This window comes from Dipodomys spectabilis, unplaced genomic scaffold (genome assembly GCF_019054845.1).
Source record: "Dipodomys spectabilis isolate Male_0828 unplaced genomic scaffold, ASM1905484v1 ptg000273l, whole genome shotgun sequence".
NCBI classification, from domain to species: domain Eukaryota; kingdom Metazoa; phylum Chordata; class Mammalia; order Rodentia; family Heteromyidae; genus Dipodomys; species Dipodomys spectabilis.
Window position 1 is genome coordinate 4,774,586 of NW_024870950.1, and position 17,260 is coordinate 4,791,845.

Genomic DNA, 17,260 nt, shown 5'->3' on the forward strand with positions numbered 1-17,260 from the left:
TACCTAGTGGCCAAGCACAAACTGGGGGCCTTTCATTACAACTTGCTTCTTTCCCCCTAACAAAGTATCTCGAATCTGGCTCCCCAGTGTACATGTTGGCTGCTGAGTTCTAGCTCCCTGCGGTGTAATGAGCCATTGCATAGCTGTGCTTGGTTTAGTTTCCAGGACCTCAGCTGGGTGACCTTAGCTAGTGTTTCCAATTTCCGTCTACATCGTTGCCATTCACTAGTCAGCCATACAGGGCTCCGCTGATGCTCTGCCAACTGCAGACTTGGGAAAAGTTTCTTCCAGAAAGATTCATGTGATTAAACCCGGGAAAGCATGGCAACTGTCAGCCCCACGTAGCTGATTTTTTAAAAATTCTGATTAGAAAAACGGCGGATCCACGGAGCTGCTTTTATCCACGGAGCTGCTTTTATCCACGGAGCTGCTTTTATCCACGGACCTGGTTTTCTTTCCCCACGCGGGGCGTCTCCTGGGGTGGGCGGACCCCACGAGGAGGAAGCCCGATGGACTACATTTCCCAGGGCGCACCGCGCGGGCCACGCAGCCCGTCTTAAAGAGCCCGCCCCGCGAGCGCCCGGCGGCCGCAGGTACGTGGGGGTCTGCTGGCTTATCCGCTGCTTCTCAACTCCTCTGCCAGGGGCCGCGCCGTCCTCCAGGCCCTCAGCGTGCACGAGTCCTCACACGGAAGAGTTTCGGGGAGCCCTGCCAGCGCCTCCCCCTCCCCCGATGGCCCACTTGCCGTCGGGGACTTCCGCCTCCCCTGGACTTGGGTCTTGCTGCGGGAGCCCGGGTGCACCGGTGCGGTGCGGGACGCGGAGGGACGGGACCCTCGCCCCCAAGGGTGCCGGCGCTGGTCTGAGTTTGCTTTCAGGTCACTTCCTTCCTCAGTTTACCTCATCGGGGCTTCTCATTCTGCATGAATTGCAACCGCGTACTGTTGGTGTAATGTACGAACTGATTTTACTCTCCATCCACGTCTTTCTAAGTGTTTTCCAGAAGGTGGCAAACCAAGGCTTCCTTGAGGTTGAGTTTGTCGGTCCTGGGGCTTGATCTCTGGGCCTGGGCTCTGACCCTGAGCTCTTCAGCTTGAGGCTAGCGCTGTCTACCACTTTTGCTCATTTCTCTTCAAAACGTCAGGTGCAGGGGTGTTCACCTGTAATCCCAGCACTCAGGAGGCAGAGGCCAGCCTGAATTACATAGCAAGACCTCAAAACTAAGCTAAACAACCCCAAAACAAAACAATCCAAACAAAACCAATAGCAGGAACACTGGAGTTGGACACACCGGTCGGTACTAGATGTGAATGACCTTGGACAGCCAGTGGCATGTATAAGTCTAACCATGATCCTCCTACTATACCTCTTGGGCAGCTGGAATCCTAGGTATGCATCTTGATCCTTGGAATGTTTATTGCGATGGGGTTCTTACTAACTTTTTGCCTGCCCTGGCCTCTGACCATGACTCTCCTTATTTCTGTCCCCTAAGTACCTGGGATTACAGAAATGAACTACCATAGCTTGCTAACTACCTGAAGATTTATAACAGCTTTATTCTTGATTTCCCCAAATGACAAAGTCCAACTCTTGCTCCATGAGTGAAAGGTGAAACTGCATGGTACATTTCTATGTCTGAAAAGATCTCTTAGCAAGAAAAGCACCAGGCTATTAATATGCCCAGTGACTTGGATTCACCTCAGAGGTATTGTGTTGGAGGAAAGAAGCTAATCTCAATAGCTTATATTTTAGTTACATGACTTAATATATTATATATTTATATTATATATTTATATATAAAACATATCAATAGTTGCAAGTGGATTGAAAATCCATAGCATGAGGACTAGGTGTATTGGCCCATGCCTGTAATCATAGCTACATGGGAAGTGAAGATGGTGGTATCAGGGTTTGAGGCAAACTCTGGCTAAAAAAAGGAAAGTTAAGCCGGTCACTGGTAGCTCATGTCTGTAATCCTAGCTACTCAAGAGGTGAGATCTGAGGATCGGGGTTCAAAGCCAGCCCAGGCAGGAAAGTCCGTGAGACTCTTATCTCCAGTTAACCACCAGAAAATCAGAAGTGGCTCTTTGGCTCTAGAGGTAGAATGCTAGCCTTGAGCTGAAGAGCTCAGGTACAGCACCCAGGCCCAGAGTTCAAGTCCTGACCAAAAAAAAAAAAAGTTAGTGAGGCCTTGTCTTAAACAACAACAACAAAACAAACTGAGTGTGGTGAAACTAGTCTTGGCTGAACAGGAAGCTGAGATAGTAGGATCTTAGTCTAAAGCCAGCTCAGGTAAACACTTGAGACCTTAGCTGAAAAACTAAAGCAAGCTGGGCGCCGGTGGCTCACGCTTGTAATCCTAGCTACTCAGGAGGCTGAGATCTGAGGATCACGGTTCAAAGCCAGCCCAGGCAGGAAAGACCGTGAGAATCCTATCTCCAATAAACCACTAGAAAACTGGAAGTGGTACTGTAGCTCAAGTGGTAGAGCGCTCGCCTTGAGCTGAAGAGCTGAGGGACAGCGCCCAAGCCCAGATGGACAAAAAAAAAAACTAAAGCAAAAAGATCTAGAGGCATGGCTGAAGTGGTAGAACATTTGCCAAGCAAGCAAAGGCTCTGAATTCAAACCATAGGACCTTAAAAAAACTAAACAAAAAAGTCATAGCATGACCCTTTTTTAAAGTATAGGTGGTAGTTGTAGTTGGTGTAAGAATACATACTTGAATGTTTGCACTATAATCTCTGATTACTCTCACATAGGTAATAATTTTTTCATTTTTATTTGATTTGTAGAAGAGCTATATAGAAGAAACACCAAAAAAAAGCTGGGTGCTGGTAGCTCATGTCTGTAATCCTAGCTTCTCAGGAAGGTGAGATCTGAGGATCAAGGTTCAAAGCCAGTCTAGGTAGAAAATATCTGAGAGATTTATCTCCCATTAACCACCAGAAAACTAGAAGTAGCACTATGGCTCCAAGTGGTAGAGAGTGCTAGCCTTGAGTGAAAATGATCAAGGGACAGTGCCCATGGCCTGAGTTCAAGTCCCACCATTGACAATTTTTTAAAATCAATACTTGTATTATTAAAATTATAGAATGATATAACAGAAACAATTAACTTTTGTATGTGACAATTTAAAAAGTATTCATGTTACCCACATGTTGCTATCATAGGACGCTCCTCCATTTTTGACCAGAATGGACCAGCGAAAGGGGGTTGACTGGACAGTCATCATTCTGACATGTCAGTACAAGGACAGTGTCCAGGTCTTTCAGAGAGGTAAATGGTCCCTCTTCCTGCCTTGCCCTTAAACTAGAACTTCCCAGCCTCCCCTCCTCCACCAGACCCCTTCAGCCCCAGGAACTTGGTGGACTTAGCTTGAAACTCAGACTCTTCATTTCTTCCTGCCTTGTGATTTCATATATAGCATATCAGTTCATTGTGCTTTAGTTTTCTTCTTATCTGTAAAATGGGGATAAGCATACTTTACCTCACAGAGTCAGGTAAAGATCTAATTAGTGCTGTATGAGAAATGAAGTCAGAGAAATCAAATCATGATGATTATTTATTTTATTGTATTTTTGTCATTCATGGGGCCTGAACCCTGGGCCTGGGTGCTGTACCTGAGCAATTCAGCTCAAAACTAGGGCTCTACCATTTGAGCCATAGCACCACTTTCGGCTTTTTCTGCTTATGTGGTGTGGAGGAATCAAACCCAGGGCCTCATGCATGCAAGGCAATGCTCTACCACTGAGCCACCTTCCCAGCCCAAATCATGATGATTAGGCTTATTTAGGTCCTCTGAACCAAGGCAGGGAGGCCAGAGGGGTGTGGGGCTGGAGGGAGGTTTTCTGAGCACAGGTTTTAAACACAGAGCTGGAGGTGCGGCAAAAACGGGAGCAGATCCCTGCTGGGACACTGTTACTGGCCGTGGAGGATCCTGAGATTCGCGTGGGCAGCGGAGGAGCCACCCTCAATGCACTGTTGGTGGCTGCGGAACACCTGAGTGCCCGTGCAGGCTTTACTGTGAGTGCTCTCGCTGGCCCTCGGGCTCAGGCCCCTATTGGAACTAACTAGTTTACAAAATCTCCAGTCCTTCTGAGTCTGTCACCCTAGCTGGTTCAGCATTTGGCTTGAGGTGTTAGATCTGTGAATCGGGCAGACTTTTATCTCTGTAGTGTTGGTAGTGTTTTTAGAAAATTGGAGCCATTATCCCCATGGCAAAGCCTCTTGGCTTCTCCTGAGGAACTCAAAGATTTTACTAGTTTGGGCTCTTGTTCTATGCACCTGACCATTGGGACTGAAGTGTGGCTTACCCTTTGGGCAGGATATAGGAGTCAAGGTCCCCCCTGGGCCACATCCCATGCATATGCAGCCCCTTCTCTCCACCCCCTTGCCTGCATACCACCTGTATGGAGTCTGGGGGGTGGGCATAGGCACTTGCTGGTGTTGGAACACTGTGTGGTTGCACTGGAGCGGACATCCCCCATCACTAGCTGGCCTTGAACTGTTGCCTGCAACCTCCTTCCAAACAGGCAGGGAAGTGCCTGGGTGCAGGACTTCTGGTCTCCTTTACTCAGGATGGAGCCAGTCCTGTCTCTTGTCTGTCTGTGGCCATTGATCTTGATCTTGACTTTTTGGTACCTGAGAAGGTTAGTGTTGGGGTCTCTCCTTAGACTGGGGGTACTTGTCTGATGAGGCCCTCCTGCTCCTGACAGGTGGTCACATCTGATGTCCTGCACTCAGCCTGGATCCTCATACTGCACATGGTAGGTGGAATTTGTGGCATGGGCCATACAACTCTGGTTCTACCTTTAGGGATATTCTACCATTGTGTGCATACAGTGTTCATTGGGAAAACAGAATCAATCTTGGGGCTTGAACTCTGGGCCTAGGCGCTGTCCTTGAGCTGAAGAGTGCTCTTCCACTTTAAGCCACAGCGCCACTTCTGGTTTTCTAGTTGTTTATTGGAGATAAGAGTCTCATGGGCTTTTCTGCCTGGGCTGGCTTTGAACTGTGATCCTCAGATCTCAGCCTCCTGAATAGCTAGGATTATAATTGTGAGTGACTGGCACCTGGCTTTTTTTTTTTGAGACAGGGTTTTGCTATGTATCCTAGGCTGTCCTGAAACAGGCATTTCTTCTCAGCCCTCTGAGTAGTGATGTGTGTCACGTGCTCTGCATTTTCTGTTTTCCCAGTAGTCTTGTTCATTGTAACAATAGCAAACCAACAAGATGACATGTTTTCTATGTCTTCTACTCACCTGCCACCCTTGCACCTTTTGCATAGCTGATGAAGCCAGCCAGTTTCTTTGTCCCAAGAGCTTCCTCACAGTCTCTGCTCCCACCCCAGGGCCGAGACTTCCCCTTCGATGACTGTGGCAGAGCCTTTACCTGCCTCCCAAAGGAGAACCTCCGGGCCCCTGTGGAGGCCTTGGTCTGCAACCTGGACTGCCTGTTGGACATCATGACCCACCAAGTGAGGCCAGGCTGGGGCCCTAGGGATCCAATCCCCGCCCCGCCCGACACTTCTCCCCTACTGCGCCATCAGCTAGGGTCAACTCAGACCACGGCTCCTAGGAAGAGTCATTTTCTGGGTGCCTGGTTACTCTGAGCTTCAATAAATTAGACTTGGTTATCTTGTGGGAAGATGTGGCCCCAGATGGGCAGTGAAGGGGGGGGGGCAGCCTCTGTCTCACCTGACTTCAGAGTCCTTGATACTTCAGCAGCAGAGTCCCCTGGGATGAGGTGGGTGGTGGAATATGACAAGCCAATATGGAGGTGAGGGAGAGGAGGAGAGTCTGGGCCTGGCCACCAGCTGCATATTCTCTCTCTCTCTCTCTCTCCCTCTCTTTTTCCCTCTCCCTCTCCCGTCCCTTGCAGCTGGGCCCAGGCTCCCCACCAGGCGTGTGGGTCTGCAGCACTGACATGCTCTTGTCTGTTCCTTCAAACCTCGGTGAGCCTGACACACCCTGGACCACCTTCCTTCACCACAGTTCAGGCTCACTCTGCCTTTCCAGCCTACTCCGTTCCTAGGTGGCTCCATTGTCCTGTTCTGAAAGGAAGTTCAGGATGTGGAGAATGAAGCCCAGACCAAGAGGCAGACCCTGCTGGGACTCTGTCTGCCCATCTGTAGAATGGACACAACTACCCTGACCTTTTGTCCCCAGGACTTGGGGGGTGGGGTGGGGCGAGCCTTGGGAAAGGTGGTTCTATCATTCTCCCAGAGGATGTGTGATTGACTTTGGAAATGTATTTCCCTTTTAGAGGTATCTGGATGCTCTAGCCCTGAGCTCTTACCTCCTCATAGCTGGGGCTCCCTGTCTTGGGTTGTGGGCAGGGAGGGTCCCTGGGACTGACAGTCCCCTGACTGAACTAACTCACAGGGATCAACTGGGATGACTTCCAGGGAGCCAGAGTGATTGCTTTTCCTGGGAGCCCGGCCTATGCTGTGAATCATGGTGTCTACCTGACTGACGCACAGGTAGGGTCTCCTGGGGTCAGCTGAGCTGGCCTGGAGCTGGATGGCCTTCCAGTTCCACTCCCTGGGCAACCTCTTATCCTGGATATTCCTATGATTGTCTTGAATCTGAGAAGTAGCCTTTATGGCAATAGCCCTGGTACTCAGTCTCTTGCCAAAAGTGCATTTCATGCCAACTGTATGCCAGGCCCTGTGCTCAGGCCGAGGTGGTAAGGTGATTAAAATTTGCTCTTAACCTTCTGGCATACGTCTCAGTCACTTGTGTCCCCATGATTACACTGGTGCCTGCGTGACTTGCATCTTGAGTTTGTAGTGGGGAACACTTGTTGACCTGCCATGCAAGTCCTCTTTTTGCTTTCTTCCCTAATTCTGTTGTCCTCCGCTTCCCCACAGGGCTTTGTTTTGGACATTTTCTACCAGGGCACCGAAGCAGAGATCCAGCAGTGTGTCCTGACTGATGGGCAGGTCCCGCTGGTATGGATGCTGGGCCTGGTTTTGAAGTCTTTGGGAATTTTTTTTTGGGGGGGGACAGGAGAGGGAAAGTTTCCCTTCCTTATTTTGAGAAGAGCCCCACTCCTTCTAGAAGATTCCAGGGTGAGCTGGAATCAGGATCTAATGAAGGTCTGGAATTGAGCTTTCAGAAGAGCAGCTGGAGCCAGAATCTGAGGAAGGGATAGTCAGAACCACACTTAAAGATGCTTCCAGAATGACGGGCAGGGATGGGGGGAGTTTTGGGAAAGACTCTGGGTCTGGACTGTGGGGAAGGTGGACAACAGGTTTTGGAGGTGGTCTGAGAGTTGGGGAGGGCCACCCAGAAGGTGCCTTGGTGGGAGCAGTTCCAAATAAGCCTGGAGTCTGGGTGCTGAGGTGACTCGGAAAACTAACGTCCCTGGTCTGGTGTGGTGTGGTGCCTGGCCTTGCTTGGCCTCACCCTAGGGTTCCCGCCCCCCCCCCCCCCCCCCCCCCCGCCTACCCTGGTGGGCCTCTCTCCAGGTCTCTGGGATTGTCTTCTTCTCCGTGGACACTGCTGAGCACCTTCTGGCCACCCACGTGAGTCCGCCTCTGGATGCCTGTACCTACATGGGCTTGGACTCTGGAGCCCGGCCTGTCCAGGTGACTTGGGGGGTGGGGGGGCTGGGAAGTGTTTGGGGTACCCTGACTGGGAGTGAGGTGCTGTGTGATCTTAGGTCAGACCTTTACTCTCTCTGGGTAAGAATCTCTACAGATAGAACAATCCTGGCTTGGCTTCAGGATTGCAGGCCCAGCCCGTACCCTTATTTCCCCGGTTTTCCCCCAACTTGCCTTCTTCCTTCTCTCCTAGCTGTCTCTGTTTTTTGACATCTTGCTCTGCATGGCTCGGAATGTGAGCAGGGAGAACTTCCTGGCTGGTCAGCCCCCAGAGATGGGGCAAGGTGACATGGATGTAGCAGGTTATCTTCAAGGTGCCCGGGCCCAGCTGTGGAGGGAGCTTCGTGGTCAGCCCCTCACCATGGGTGAATATTTGCTGTCCTCTCTGTGGGATGGAGACACCATGGGGGTGAGGACCTCCAGATAAGACTGCTTTGGCATTTGGGCCAAACAGTTTGGCTCATGGACTCATGAATGAGCTCTCCTGTTGAGATGCCTCTCTCTCCTTTGGGTTTTCTTCTTGTCTCTTTCCTGGTCTCCAGTCCCAGACTGCCCATTTTGCTATCTGTGGGGCTTTGGGGAGGTGGCACTCTGGACCTCAGCTTTCCTGTCTGCAGATAGGCTCATTGTCACACTTGCTCTCGTAGTGTCTGAGGATGTATCTATGGGCGAGACACCTGGTCTGGTACTGGTGCAGTAGCAGGTATAAAGACACACTGCTTGTGTTTTTCCAGTGTATGTTCCTGATGGTAGCTACAGCTACTTGACCTCATCAACCAGTGAATTCCTGCTCAGCCTCACAATGCCTGTGGTTCCTAAGGCCCAGATTGTTCACTCCCAGGTAGAGGTAAGACCAGCCTTCCCCTCAGAGGTCAGGTAGGATGTGGACTTATGGGAAGGGAATGCCTACACTTGGAACAGATAACCTATGAGTATAGATGTTATTATTTCCATTTTATGCACAAGGCACTGGATGCCCAGAGAGACAAGTAACTAGCCCAAGGCCACAGAGCCAGTAAGTAGCCAAGTCAGGATTTTCCTTTGAGGTCTACCTGATTGAGGAAGGCCTTTCTGCATGGTCTGTTTACAGCGACATGAGAAGCTGTAGGCCTGGCTCAGCACCACGGAGCTGAGGAATAGGGCAGCAAGGTTCAGAGGTCACTCTGGGGTGGCAGTAGTGGGGTATAGTTAGGGGAGGGGAAATAGGGTTCAGGTTGGAGCCAGGGCAGATCCAGAGCCTTGATGTTCCCCATGCAGATATTGTGTTACAGGGGAGAATTTGGGTGCCCCTGCCCCTGGCCTGTAGCTTTAATGATTTTTTTTCCCCCAGTCCTGGGGCTTGAACTCAGGGCCTGGGCGCTGTTCCTAAGATTCTTTTTTTTTTTTTGGGTCCGGTCATGGGGTCTGAACTCTAGGCCTGGGCGCTGCCCCTCAGCTCTTCAGCTCAAAGCGAGCGCTCTACCACTTGAGCCACAGTGCCACTTCCGGCTTTTTTCTTTTTGCTTATGTGGTGCTGAGGAATCGAACCCAGGGCCTCTGGCATGCAAGGCAAGTGCTCTACCACTGAGGCACCTTCCCAGCCCCCTAAGATTCTTTTACTCAAGGCTAGCACTCTACCACTTGAGCCACAGACCACTTTCGGCTTTTTCTGTTCATGTGGTACTGAGGAATTGAACCTAGGGCTTCATGCATGCTAGGCAAGCACTCTACCACTAAGCCACCTTCCCAGCCCCTTAATGATCTTCGCTCCTGGTTTCACAGGAGCCGCAGTTTCTGAGGCCTGGGTGCTCTGTGGTCAACTGCCTGCTGGAGGGTGCTGTGCACTTGGAGCCTGGGAGTGTCCTGCAGCACTGCCACCTGCAGGTGAGGCCTGACAGCATGGGGGAAGAGAGGGGAGGCAAGAGGGACCAGTACTCTGTATGTGTTAGTTGTGTGTGTGTGTGTGTGTGTGTGTGTGTGTGTATGTGTGTGTGTGTGTGTGTGGTAGATGTCTGCTCACCCAGGATGCCTGCCTTCTTCCTACCAGGGCCCCGTTCACATTGGTACTGGCTGCTTCTTGAGTGGCTTGGATACAGCCCAGTCTGAAGCACTGCGTGGCTTGGAGTTGTGTGACCTTGTCCTGCAGGGACACCATGTGCGGCTGCATGGCTCCCTGAGCTACGTGTTTACCCTTGTTGGCCGTCTGGACAGCTGGAAAGTAGGCACCGGCATTACATTTCCTCATCCTAATCTTCAGACGCTGGGCCCTCCTCCCCCCCCCCATGGTGTCTGGCCTTCCACCCACTGTAGGGAGCACTGAGGGTTAGGCTATGGGAGGGTGTGGCTGGGGCGATCTCCATTAGGCCTTTGCCTCCCTGCCCTTCATCTGTTCTTGGAGGTAAACTGGGTGGGGATTTTTATGCCCATTTTACAAGCTGAAGATTGATAGGGAGGTGGCCTAGCATGGGTCACATTGGCAATTTATGGTGGATCAGACCTAGAACTCAGGGTTCTGCTCCAGATTCTAAGTACCTGGGTAAGAGTGCTAAGAGGGTCTCAGAGGCTGGGTGCTGGTGGCTCATGGCTGTAATCCTAGCTACTTAGGAGGCTGAGATCTGAGGATTGAAGTTTGAAGCCAGCCTGGGAAAGAAAGTCTATGAGACTAATCTCCTATATCTTACTCAGAAAAAGCCAGAAGTGGCTTTGTAGTTCAAGTGGTAGAGTGCTAGCCTTGAGCAAAAGAAGCTCAGGGACATCACCCAAGCTCTAAGTATAAGCCTCAGGACTTATACCCGGGGCTAGGGGTGGAGGGGAAGATGGTCTCAGAAGTTGCTTCAGTATGTACATGTTTCGTTCAGTCCCTGCTGGAAGATCTGTTTCCCAGTCTCATCGAGTGTCCCTTATCCCTTCTTGTGGACCTGTTATTACTGACTGCTTCATCTTCTCCTAGAGACAAGAGATAGACACCTATCTCAACATGTCCTGGAGTGACTTCTTTAAGAAGACAGGTATTAGGTAAGCCCTATGTCCCACTGGACCCCCAGGCACCTTAGCCAGCCAGCATGGCTCATTGAGACTTAGCGCTGCCACTGCCTTCACAACAGCCCTGCCTACTTCTTTATCCTTCTATCAAGTCCTGGGTAGTTTGGGACAGCTGGATTCTTTCTGGAACTTTCCATGTGAGCAACTTCAAAGCCTTGGGTGTGCTGACTTTGGGCAAGGCAGTATGGCTTCCTTCCCCATATGGCCCACTGTACTGCCTTTGGGGAATTTGTCTTGTCCCCATGAATTGATAGGCTGGTTGGGGCCTGGGGAGGGGGTGGGCGTGGCTTCTCTCCTGCTGCTAACATACCTCTGTGCACCTCAGAGATTGGGACCTGTGGGACCCAGACATGCCTCCCGCTGAGCGTCACCTTCTCAGCGCTCGCCTCTTTCCTGTGCTTCATCCCTCGAGGGCCCTGGGGCCCAGGGACATGCTGTGGATGTTGGACCCCCAAGACGATGGGGGCAAGGCCCTGCAGACCTGGCGAGTCTCCTGGCGCTTGTCCTGGGAGCAGCTACAGCCGCACCTGGACCGTGCTGCCACCCTGGCCTCACGTCGGGACCTGTTTTTTCACCAGGCCTTGCAAAAGGCAAGGCATGTGCTAGAAGCCAGGCAGGACCTTTGCCTGCGCCCACTGATTCGGGCTGCTGTCCATGAGGGCTTCTCGAAACATGTGCTGGCCATGCTGGACCAGGGTGAGTGTGCTAGGCATTAATGCTAGGAAGGCAGGCAGGCAGGCAGGGCAGGTAGCCCTGACTCCTGGACCATCAACGGAGGGGACTAGGCAGCCAAGGGACTAAGGCAAGGGAGAGACTCATTGTAGTTTGCTTTAGATTTCTGAGGAAGCTTTGCCCTGTCAGCAGGAAGTTGGGATGGGAGGGTGTGGCCTAGCTACTGATCTTCTTGTCCTCTGCAGCATCTACAAACCTGTGTTCTATATTGAGTGCTGGGTGTGGGTGCTGAGCTCCAGGAGGACCCCATGGCATGTGGGCAGATCCATCTAAGGATCCATATACTACCTGGGGGCTTAGAGTCTTAGACTCAAATAACATGATATAAATGGTTCTGCAGAATACTAGAACTGTGGAACGTTATCTCTAATTTTTTTTTTTTTTTTTTGCCAGTCCTGGGGCTTAACCTCAGCACCTGGGTGCTGTCCCTGAGCTTCTTTTCCTCCAGGCTAGCACTAGACCAATTGAACCCCAGTGCCACTTCTGGCTTTTTCTGTGTATGTGGTACTGAGGAATAAAACCCAGGGCTTCATGCATGCTAGGCCAGCACTCTACCACTAAACCACGTTCTCAGCCCCACTTTATTTAAGGCACTCATCCAGAGAGCCACACAAACAGAGGAGACTTGAATGCAGATGATTGTCCTAGAGCCTGTCCTGGGTAGGGGTGAAGGACACATTTGAGCTGGGCTTGGCAGGATGAGAAATTTTCTGTGTAGAGAGAATGGGGGTGCATTCACATGTAGGAGTACATCTGGAAGCAGAGGCTGAGGGGAGTGAAGGGTCTGGAGTAGTTTTGGGGAGTACTGGAGGTTGGAGGCTGGCCCTCTTCCCTGCCTAATTTCTCGTCCCTCAGTTGCAGCTGGGGCGGAAGACCCTGGTGTGGCCTCCCGGGCTCTGGCCTGTGTGGCTGATGTGCTGGGCTGCATGGCAGAGGGTCAGGGAGGCTTGCGGAGTGGTCCAGCTGCCAACCCTGAGTGGATGAGGCCCTTTTCATACCTGGAGTGTGGAGACCTTTCACGGGGAGTAAGGGCACTTGCTCAGGAGAGGGACAAGTGGCTGAGCAGGTGGGTAGCTAATGGAAGTCAGAATGGCATTGAGAAACCCCCTGGGGGGCATGGCCCCTGATGGTGGAAGCCCAGAAGGAGGTCGGGTCACTCTCAGGCCCTCAGTGTGTTTTTAGCTTCCTTCCCTCCCCGCAGGCCAGCCTTGCTGGTGCGAGCTGCCCGCCATTATGAGGGGGCCGAACAGATCCTGGTCCGCCATGCGGTGATGACAGCTCAGCACTTCGTTTCCATGGAGCCAGTAGAGCTGCCAGCACCGGGGCAGTGGGTGATGGCTGAGTGCCCAGCCCGTGTGGATTTCTCTGGTGAACCCCTATGGGGATGGGTGGGTTACCCAGTCCCCTAAGGTTCAGGCTGGCAGGTGGTGTGACCAGCTTGTTGAACTGCCATAGGGGGCTGGAGTGACACCCCACCCATTGCCTACGAGTTTGGTGGGGCAGTTCTGGGCCTGGCTGTGCGAGTGGATGGCTGCCGCCCCATTGGGGCCAGGGCCCGCCGTATCACGGAGCCTGAGCTGTGGTTGGCCATGGGACATCAGAAGGATGAGATGGCCACGAAAATAGTGTGCCGGAGCCTGGACGACCTGCAGGATTACTGTCAACCCCATGCTCCAGGTAAGAATTGAAGGTCATGGAGGCCTGAGAGCCAGCCAGAGTAGTTAAGGAGCCCCAAAAGAAAGAGAAGGGTAGAACTCACCCCATCTATGCACCAACAGGCGTAGGAAAAAGCAGTGACCCATTTGCTTGTGTTAGAGAGTCTAGATGTCCATTAGTGGCTTGAGGCCTGCAATGATGCTGAGCTTCCCCCCCCTCCCCCCCCAATGAAATAGCACCCTGGACAGGGAAATTGCAGGGGGTAGAGGGCTGAGGTGGAGTCTGAGGAGGGGAAATTCTTTGCTTTGACCCTATCCCCCCGCAGGGGCACTGCTGAAGGCAGCCTTTATCTGTGCTGGGATTGTACATGTCCGCTCTGAGCTCTCCTTGCAGGAGCAACTGCTGCACAACTTTGGGGGTGGCTTTGAGCTCCACACCTGGTCTGAGCTTCCCCATGGCTCTGGTCTTGGTGAGTGGGTCCAGTCCCAGTTCTTCAGTCTCACCTGTGACCCCGCTCTGTGCAGCAGAGGGGGTGTGGGGTAAGATGGGCTGGGGAGAGATGGTTCATGGCTGGTACTCCTTTCTGTGCCCTGTAGGAACCAGCAGCATCCTGGCTGGCGCTGCACTGGCTGCACTGCAGCGGGCTGCAGGCCAGCTGGTGAGTACAGAGGCCCTGATCCACGCGGTGCTGCACTTGGAGCAGGTGCTTACCACAGGTACAAGAGAGCTTGGGATGGGGAGAGGTTGCTGGTATTTTCCCAAGGGCTTTTCTCCTGGATTTGCATGGTATTTCTTTCTTATTTTTTTCTCTGTCATAGGGCTTGAACTCAGGGCTGAGGTTTTTTTTTTTTCCCCCCCTCAGGGCTAGTGCTCTACCATTTTGAGCCACAGCTCCATTTCTAGTTTCTGTGGTAAATTGGAGATGAGTCTCACAGACTTTCCTGCCCGAGCTGGCTTTGAACTACGATCCTCAGCTCTCAGCCTCCTAAATAGCTAGATGTAAACCACTGGCGCCTGGCTTCACTTTGACTTTTGGTCATTTGCAACTTAAAATGTTCTATCTTGAAGTAGCTTATGTGTTTTTATTTATTTATTTATTTATTGGTGCTTGAACTGAAGTTCTGGGTGCTGTCCCTAGCTTTTTAGCTCAAGGCTAGCACTCTACTACTTCCAGCGTTTTTGCTGGCTAATTGGAAATAAGAGTCTCATGGGCTTTCTTACCTATGTTGGGTTTGAACCATGATCCTCAGATCTCAGCCTCCTGAGTAGCTAGGGTTATAGGCGTGAGCCACCAACACCTGGCAAGAGTCTTGTAAATGTCTACTGAGTTCTGAAGTTGCTGTACCTTTATATGTATAAGGCACTGTTGACACTAATGGCTTGTTTTCATGATTCTGTCCCCCTTCGTGCTGCCCTTCAGAGCTTGTGGGGGCAGAGCTGGCTTTGGAGTGGAGGATGGACCTTCAATCTGCCCTTCTGGCAACTTGCTTCCCCTTTGGGGTATCATCTGTATCCTCCTCCCTCCCATTCTTCGTGCCATATGGTAGGGCAGCAAGAAGGTGCCTAGTCAAGGATATGATCTAATAGGATGCTCCTAGTGCCAGGTTTCTCTCCTTCTGGCCTCTGGCACCTTGGAATCTGAGTACAATGTAGAGCAGCCAGAGCAAGCAAGATGTATACAGCTCTTTCAAGTAAAGTGGGATATGCCAAAAATCTTTTTTTTTTTTTTTTGGGTCAGGGCCTGGGTGCTGTCCCTGAGTTTCTTTTGCTCAAGGGTAACACTCTACCATTTTGAGCCACAGCTCCACTTTGTTTTCTGGCGGTCAATTGGAAATAAATCTCAAGGTCTTTCCTGCCCGGGCTGGCTTTGAACTGCAATCCTCAGATCTCAGCCCCCTGAGTAGCTAGGATTACAGATAGAAGCCACTAGTCCCCAGCCATACAGCTTATTTCTAATATAAGCAGAAGATAGGGCACAGGGGACCAGTAGGCTACAGGGAAGTCCAATCCCCTTTCCTCTGGCTCCTCTGGCTGCATAACCTTAGGTGGGTTGAAGTTTGTGTGGTTTACTCCAGCTCCAATTACCTATTTAGTCTGCAAGGCAACTTGGGCTTTGTGAATGCCAAGCTTGGCCCCAGATTGCAGCTCCTCTGCCTTGCTGGTTTTGGTCTGCTGCCAGAAGCTGCAAAGCTCACCTGTTTCAGCTGGAGTTGGGGGATGCTGTCCCAGCCAGAGGCTCAGGATCATAAACTTGGGCTGGGGGAGTGAAATTGGACCAGATAAGTCTCAACAGTAACAACACTGTGGGTTCACAGGAGGTGGTTGGCAGGACCAGGTGGGTGGTCTAATGCCTGGTATCAAAGTGGGGCGCTCCCAGGCCCAGCTGCCACTGAAGGTGGAAGTAGAAGAGATCACTGTGCCCAAGGGCTTTGTCCAGAAGCTCAATGACCACCTGCTGCTAGTGTACACTGGCAAGACCCGCCTGGCACGGAATCTGCTACAGGTGAGCCCAGCCCCAGAGTGAGGAGGGAGGCAGATAGCTCAGCAAGGCCTGATCCTCACTGCATCTGCCCTGCTCTGCTTGCAGGATGTACTGAGGAGCTGGTATGCCCGGCTGCCTGCTGTCGTTCAGAATGCCCACAGCCTGGTAAGACAGGCTGAAGAATGTGCTGAAGCCTTCCACCAAGGTGAGGTGCTTCTTCCAGCAGAGGTCAGGGCTTTGGAATGAAGGCCTTATTTCAGCCAGGGATTTTTGCAGGCTTGGCACAAGCCAGATAATAGGCTCCTAGGAGCCTCCTGTCCTCTCCTTGGTTTCATACGTGGGGGCCACTTGTCGGGACAGAGCCTGCTTCACGAGAAAGGTCCTCCAGTGCCACCTACTGGGCAGCAGACAAGGAAAGAGGCTCTGCCTTATGCTTGAGTTGCCGGGATGTTGAACCCCTTCAGTATGTGGCTCCAAGTATGTGGCTACTTTGATATTGTGCTGGGCACTGTGTGGGTTGGCTACTTTGTACACATCAGTCGTCAGGCCTGTACTATGGTCCTTATTATTGCTTCCACCCAGTGTTGACCTGGACTAAACCCTGACAGTGAAATGCCTCTTGCCACTTCATTTCTCTATGGATAGGTGTTGGTTCAAATATCACATTCCTCTCTGTGCCAACTGTAGGAAACTTGCCTCTGCTGGGCCAGTACCTGACTTCTTACTGGGAGCAGAAGAAGCTCATGGCTCCAGGCTCTGAGCCCTTAGCTGTGCGGAGAATGATGGATGTCCTGGCCCCCTACGTGCATGGCCAGAGCCTGGCAGGGGCTGGTGGTGGGGGCTTTCTCTATGTATTGACCAAGGAGCCACGGCAGAAGGAGGCTGTAGAGGCTGTGCTAGCCAAGACTGAGGTATGTGATGGGGTTAGTAGTAGGGAAAGGCCCCCAGGTGGCTTTCCAACTCACTAGGGGAGGCACGCAGGCCCTTTGGGCTTTGCTGCCCCAAGAGGCCTAAGACTTGCTCAGAGCCCTCTAAACATTTTCTGTCCTATCCAGGGCCTTGGCAACTACAGCGTCCACCTGGTGGAAGTAGACATGCAGGGTCTGAGCCTGCAGCTGCTGGGGAGTTAGCCTTCACCTGACACCCATCTCCATGAGGCTTGGGCCTTCTGAAGCAGGCAAGAAATAACGCTACAGCCAGCTTTCCCTTCTGTGGGAGCACCCAGCCTGCTACTTCCCACCTACCTCTTTGGGTCTGCTCACAGAGGAAGCAAGACACAGGACAAGCAAGGCAGTGGAGAGGACTGTAGACTCTGTGGAGCGGACTGAGGAAGACCGTAAGCTCAGTATCCATGTAGCCTTTCTAAAGGACTGTGGCCCAGCGCACTCCTCTCTCCGCTAAGGCCTAAAAGAACACGATGGCAACCAGCCATAGGGTCCCTCGGTAAGGTGACCCTAGAGGCCTGCCTTAAGAGTTTTAGGGTCTCCATGCTCCACTCTCCTCAGCTGGAATGAGCGGTTGTGGGCGTGGGTTCCATTCCATTTACTGGTAAATCCTTGCCAACCTACACCTTTACTATGCCAACACTATGGACAGTGACCCTGTGTGCAGTAAGTTTTCAACACTGACATGCGTGGAATAAACTCAACTCTGCCCTTCAAGGCTGTCCTTAGAAAGCTTTCTCTCTGCCAGGAGTGATGCCGGCCCTGGGGTGATCCAGCTTCTGATGAAGGTTCATGTTATATGGGTCCTGGATGTGGATGGG

The 17,260-nt window shown here is 51.9% G+C and overlaps 1 protein-coding gene across 4 annotated transcripts; it reads left to right on the forward strand.

Annotated features, from left to right (window-relative positions):
* The first annotated feature begins 537 nt into the window (after positions 1-537).
* Fcsk (fucose kinase) lies at positions 538-17,153 on the forward strand. 4 transcript variants are annotated; one of them, XM_042700686.1, is made up of 24 exons: positions 538-593; positions 3,170-3,275; positions 3,871-4,022; positions 4,715-4,765; positions 5,349-5,474; positions 5,879-5,951; positions 6,382-6,479; positions 6,870-6,950; positions 7,470-7,589; positions 7,798-7,969; positions 8,339-8,451; positions 9,366-9,467; positions 9,631-9,801; positions 10,534-10,598; positions 10,951-11,321; positions 12,213-12,423; positions 12,559-12,725; positions 12,813-13,034; positions 13,339-13,482; positions 13,610-13,729; positions 15,329-15,516; positions 15,601-15,700; positions 16,183-16,406; positions 16,551-17,153. In XM_042700686.1, exons 2-24 carry the CDS (start codon positions 3,194-3,196, stop codon positions 16,623-16,625), a joined length of 3,228 nt encoding a protein of 1,075 aa, XP_042556620.1. In that variant the 5' UTR covers positions 538-593; positions 3,170-3,193; the 3' UTR covers positions 16,626-17,153. The 4 variants fall into 4 exon arrangements, with proteins under 4 accessions (XP_042556620.1, XP_042556619.1, XP_042556623.1 ...); XM_042700685.1 differs by having other exon boundaries at positions 552-593; positions 3,187-3,275; XM_042700687.1 differs by lacking the exon at positions 538-593 and adding an exon at positions 798-877.
* The last annotated feature ends 107 nt before the right edge of the window (positions 17,154-17,260 follow it).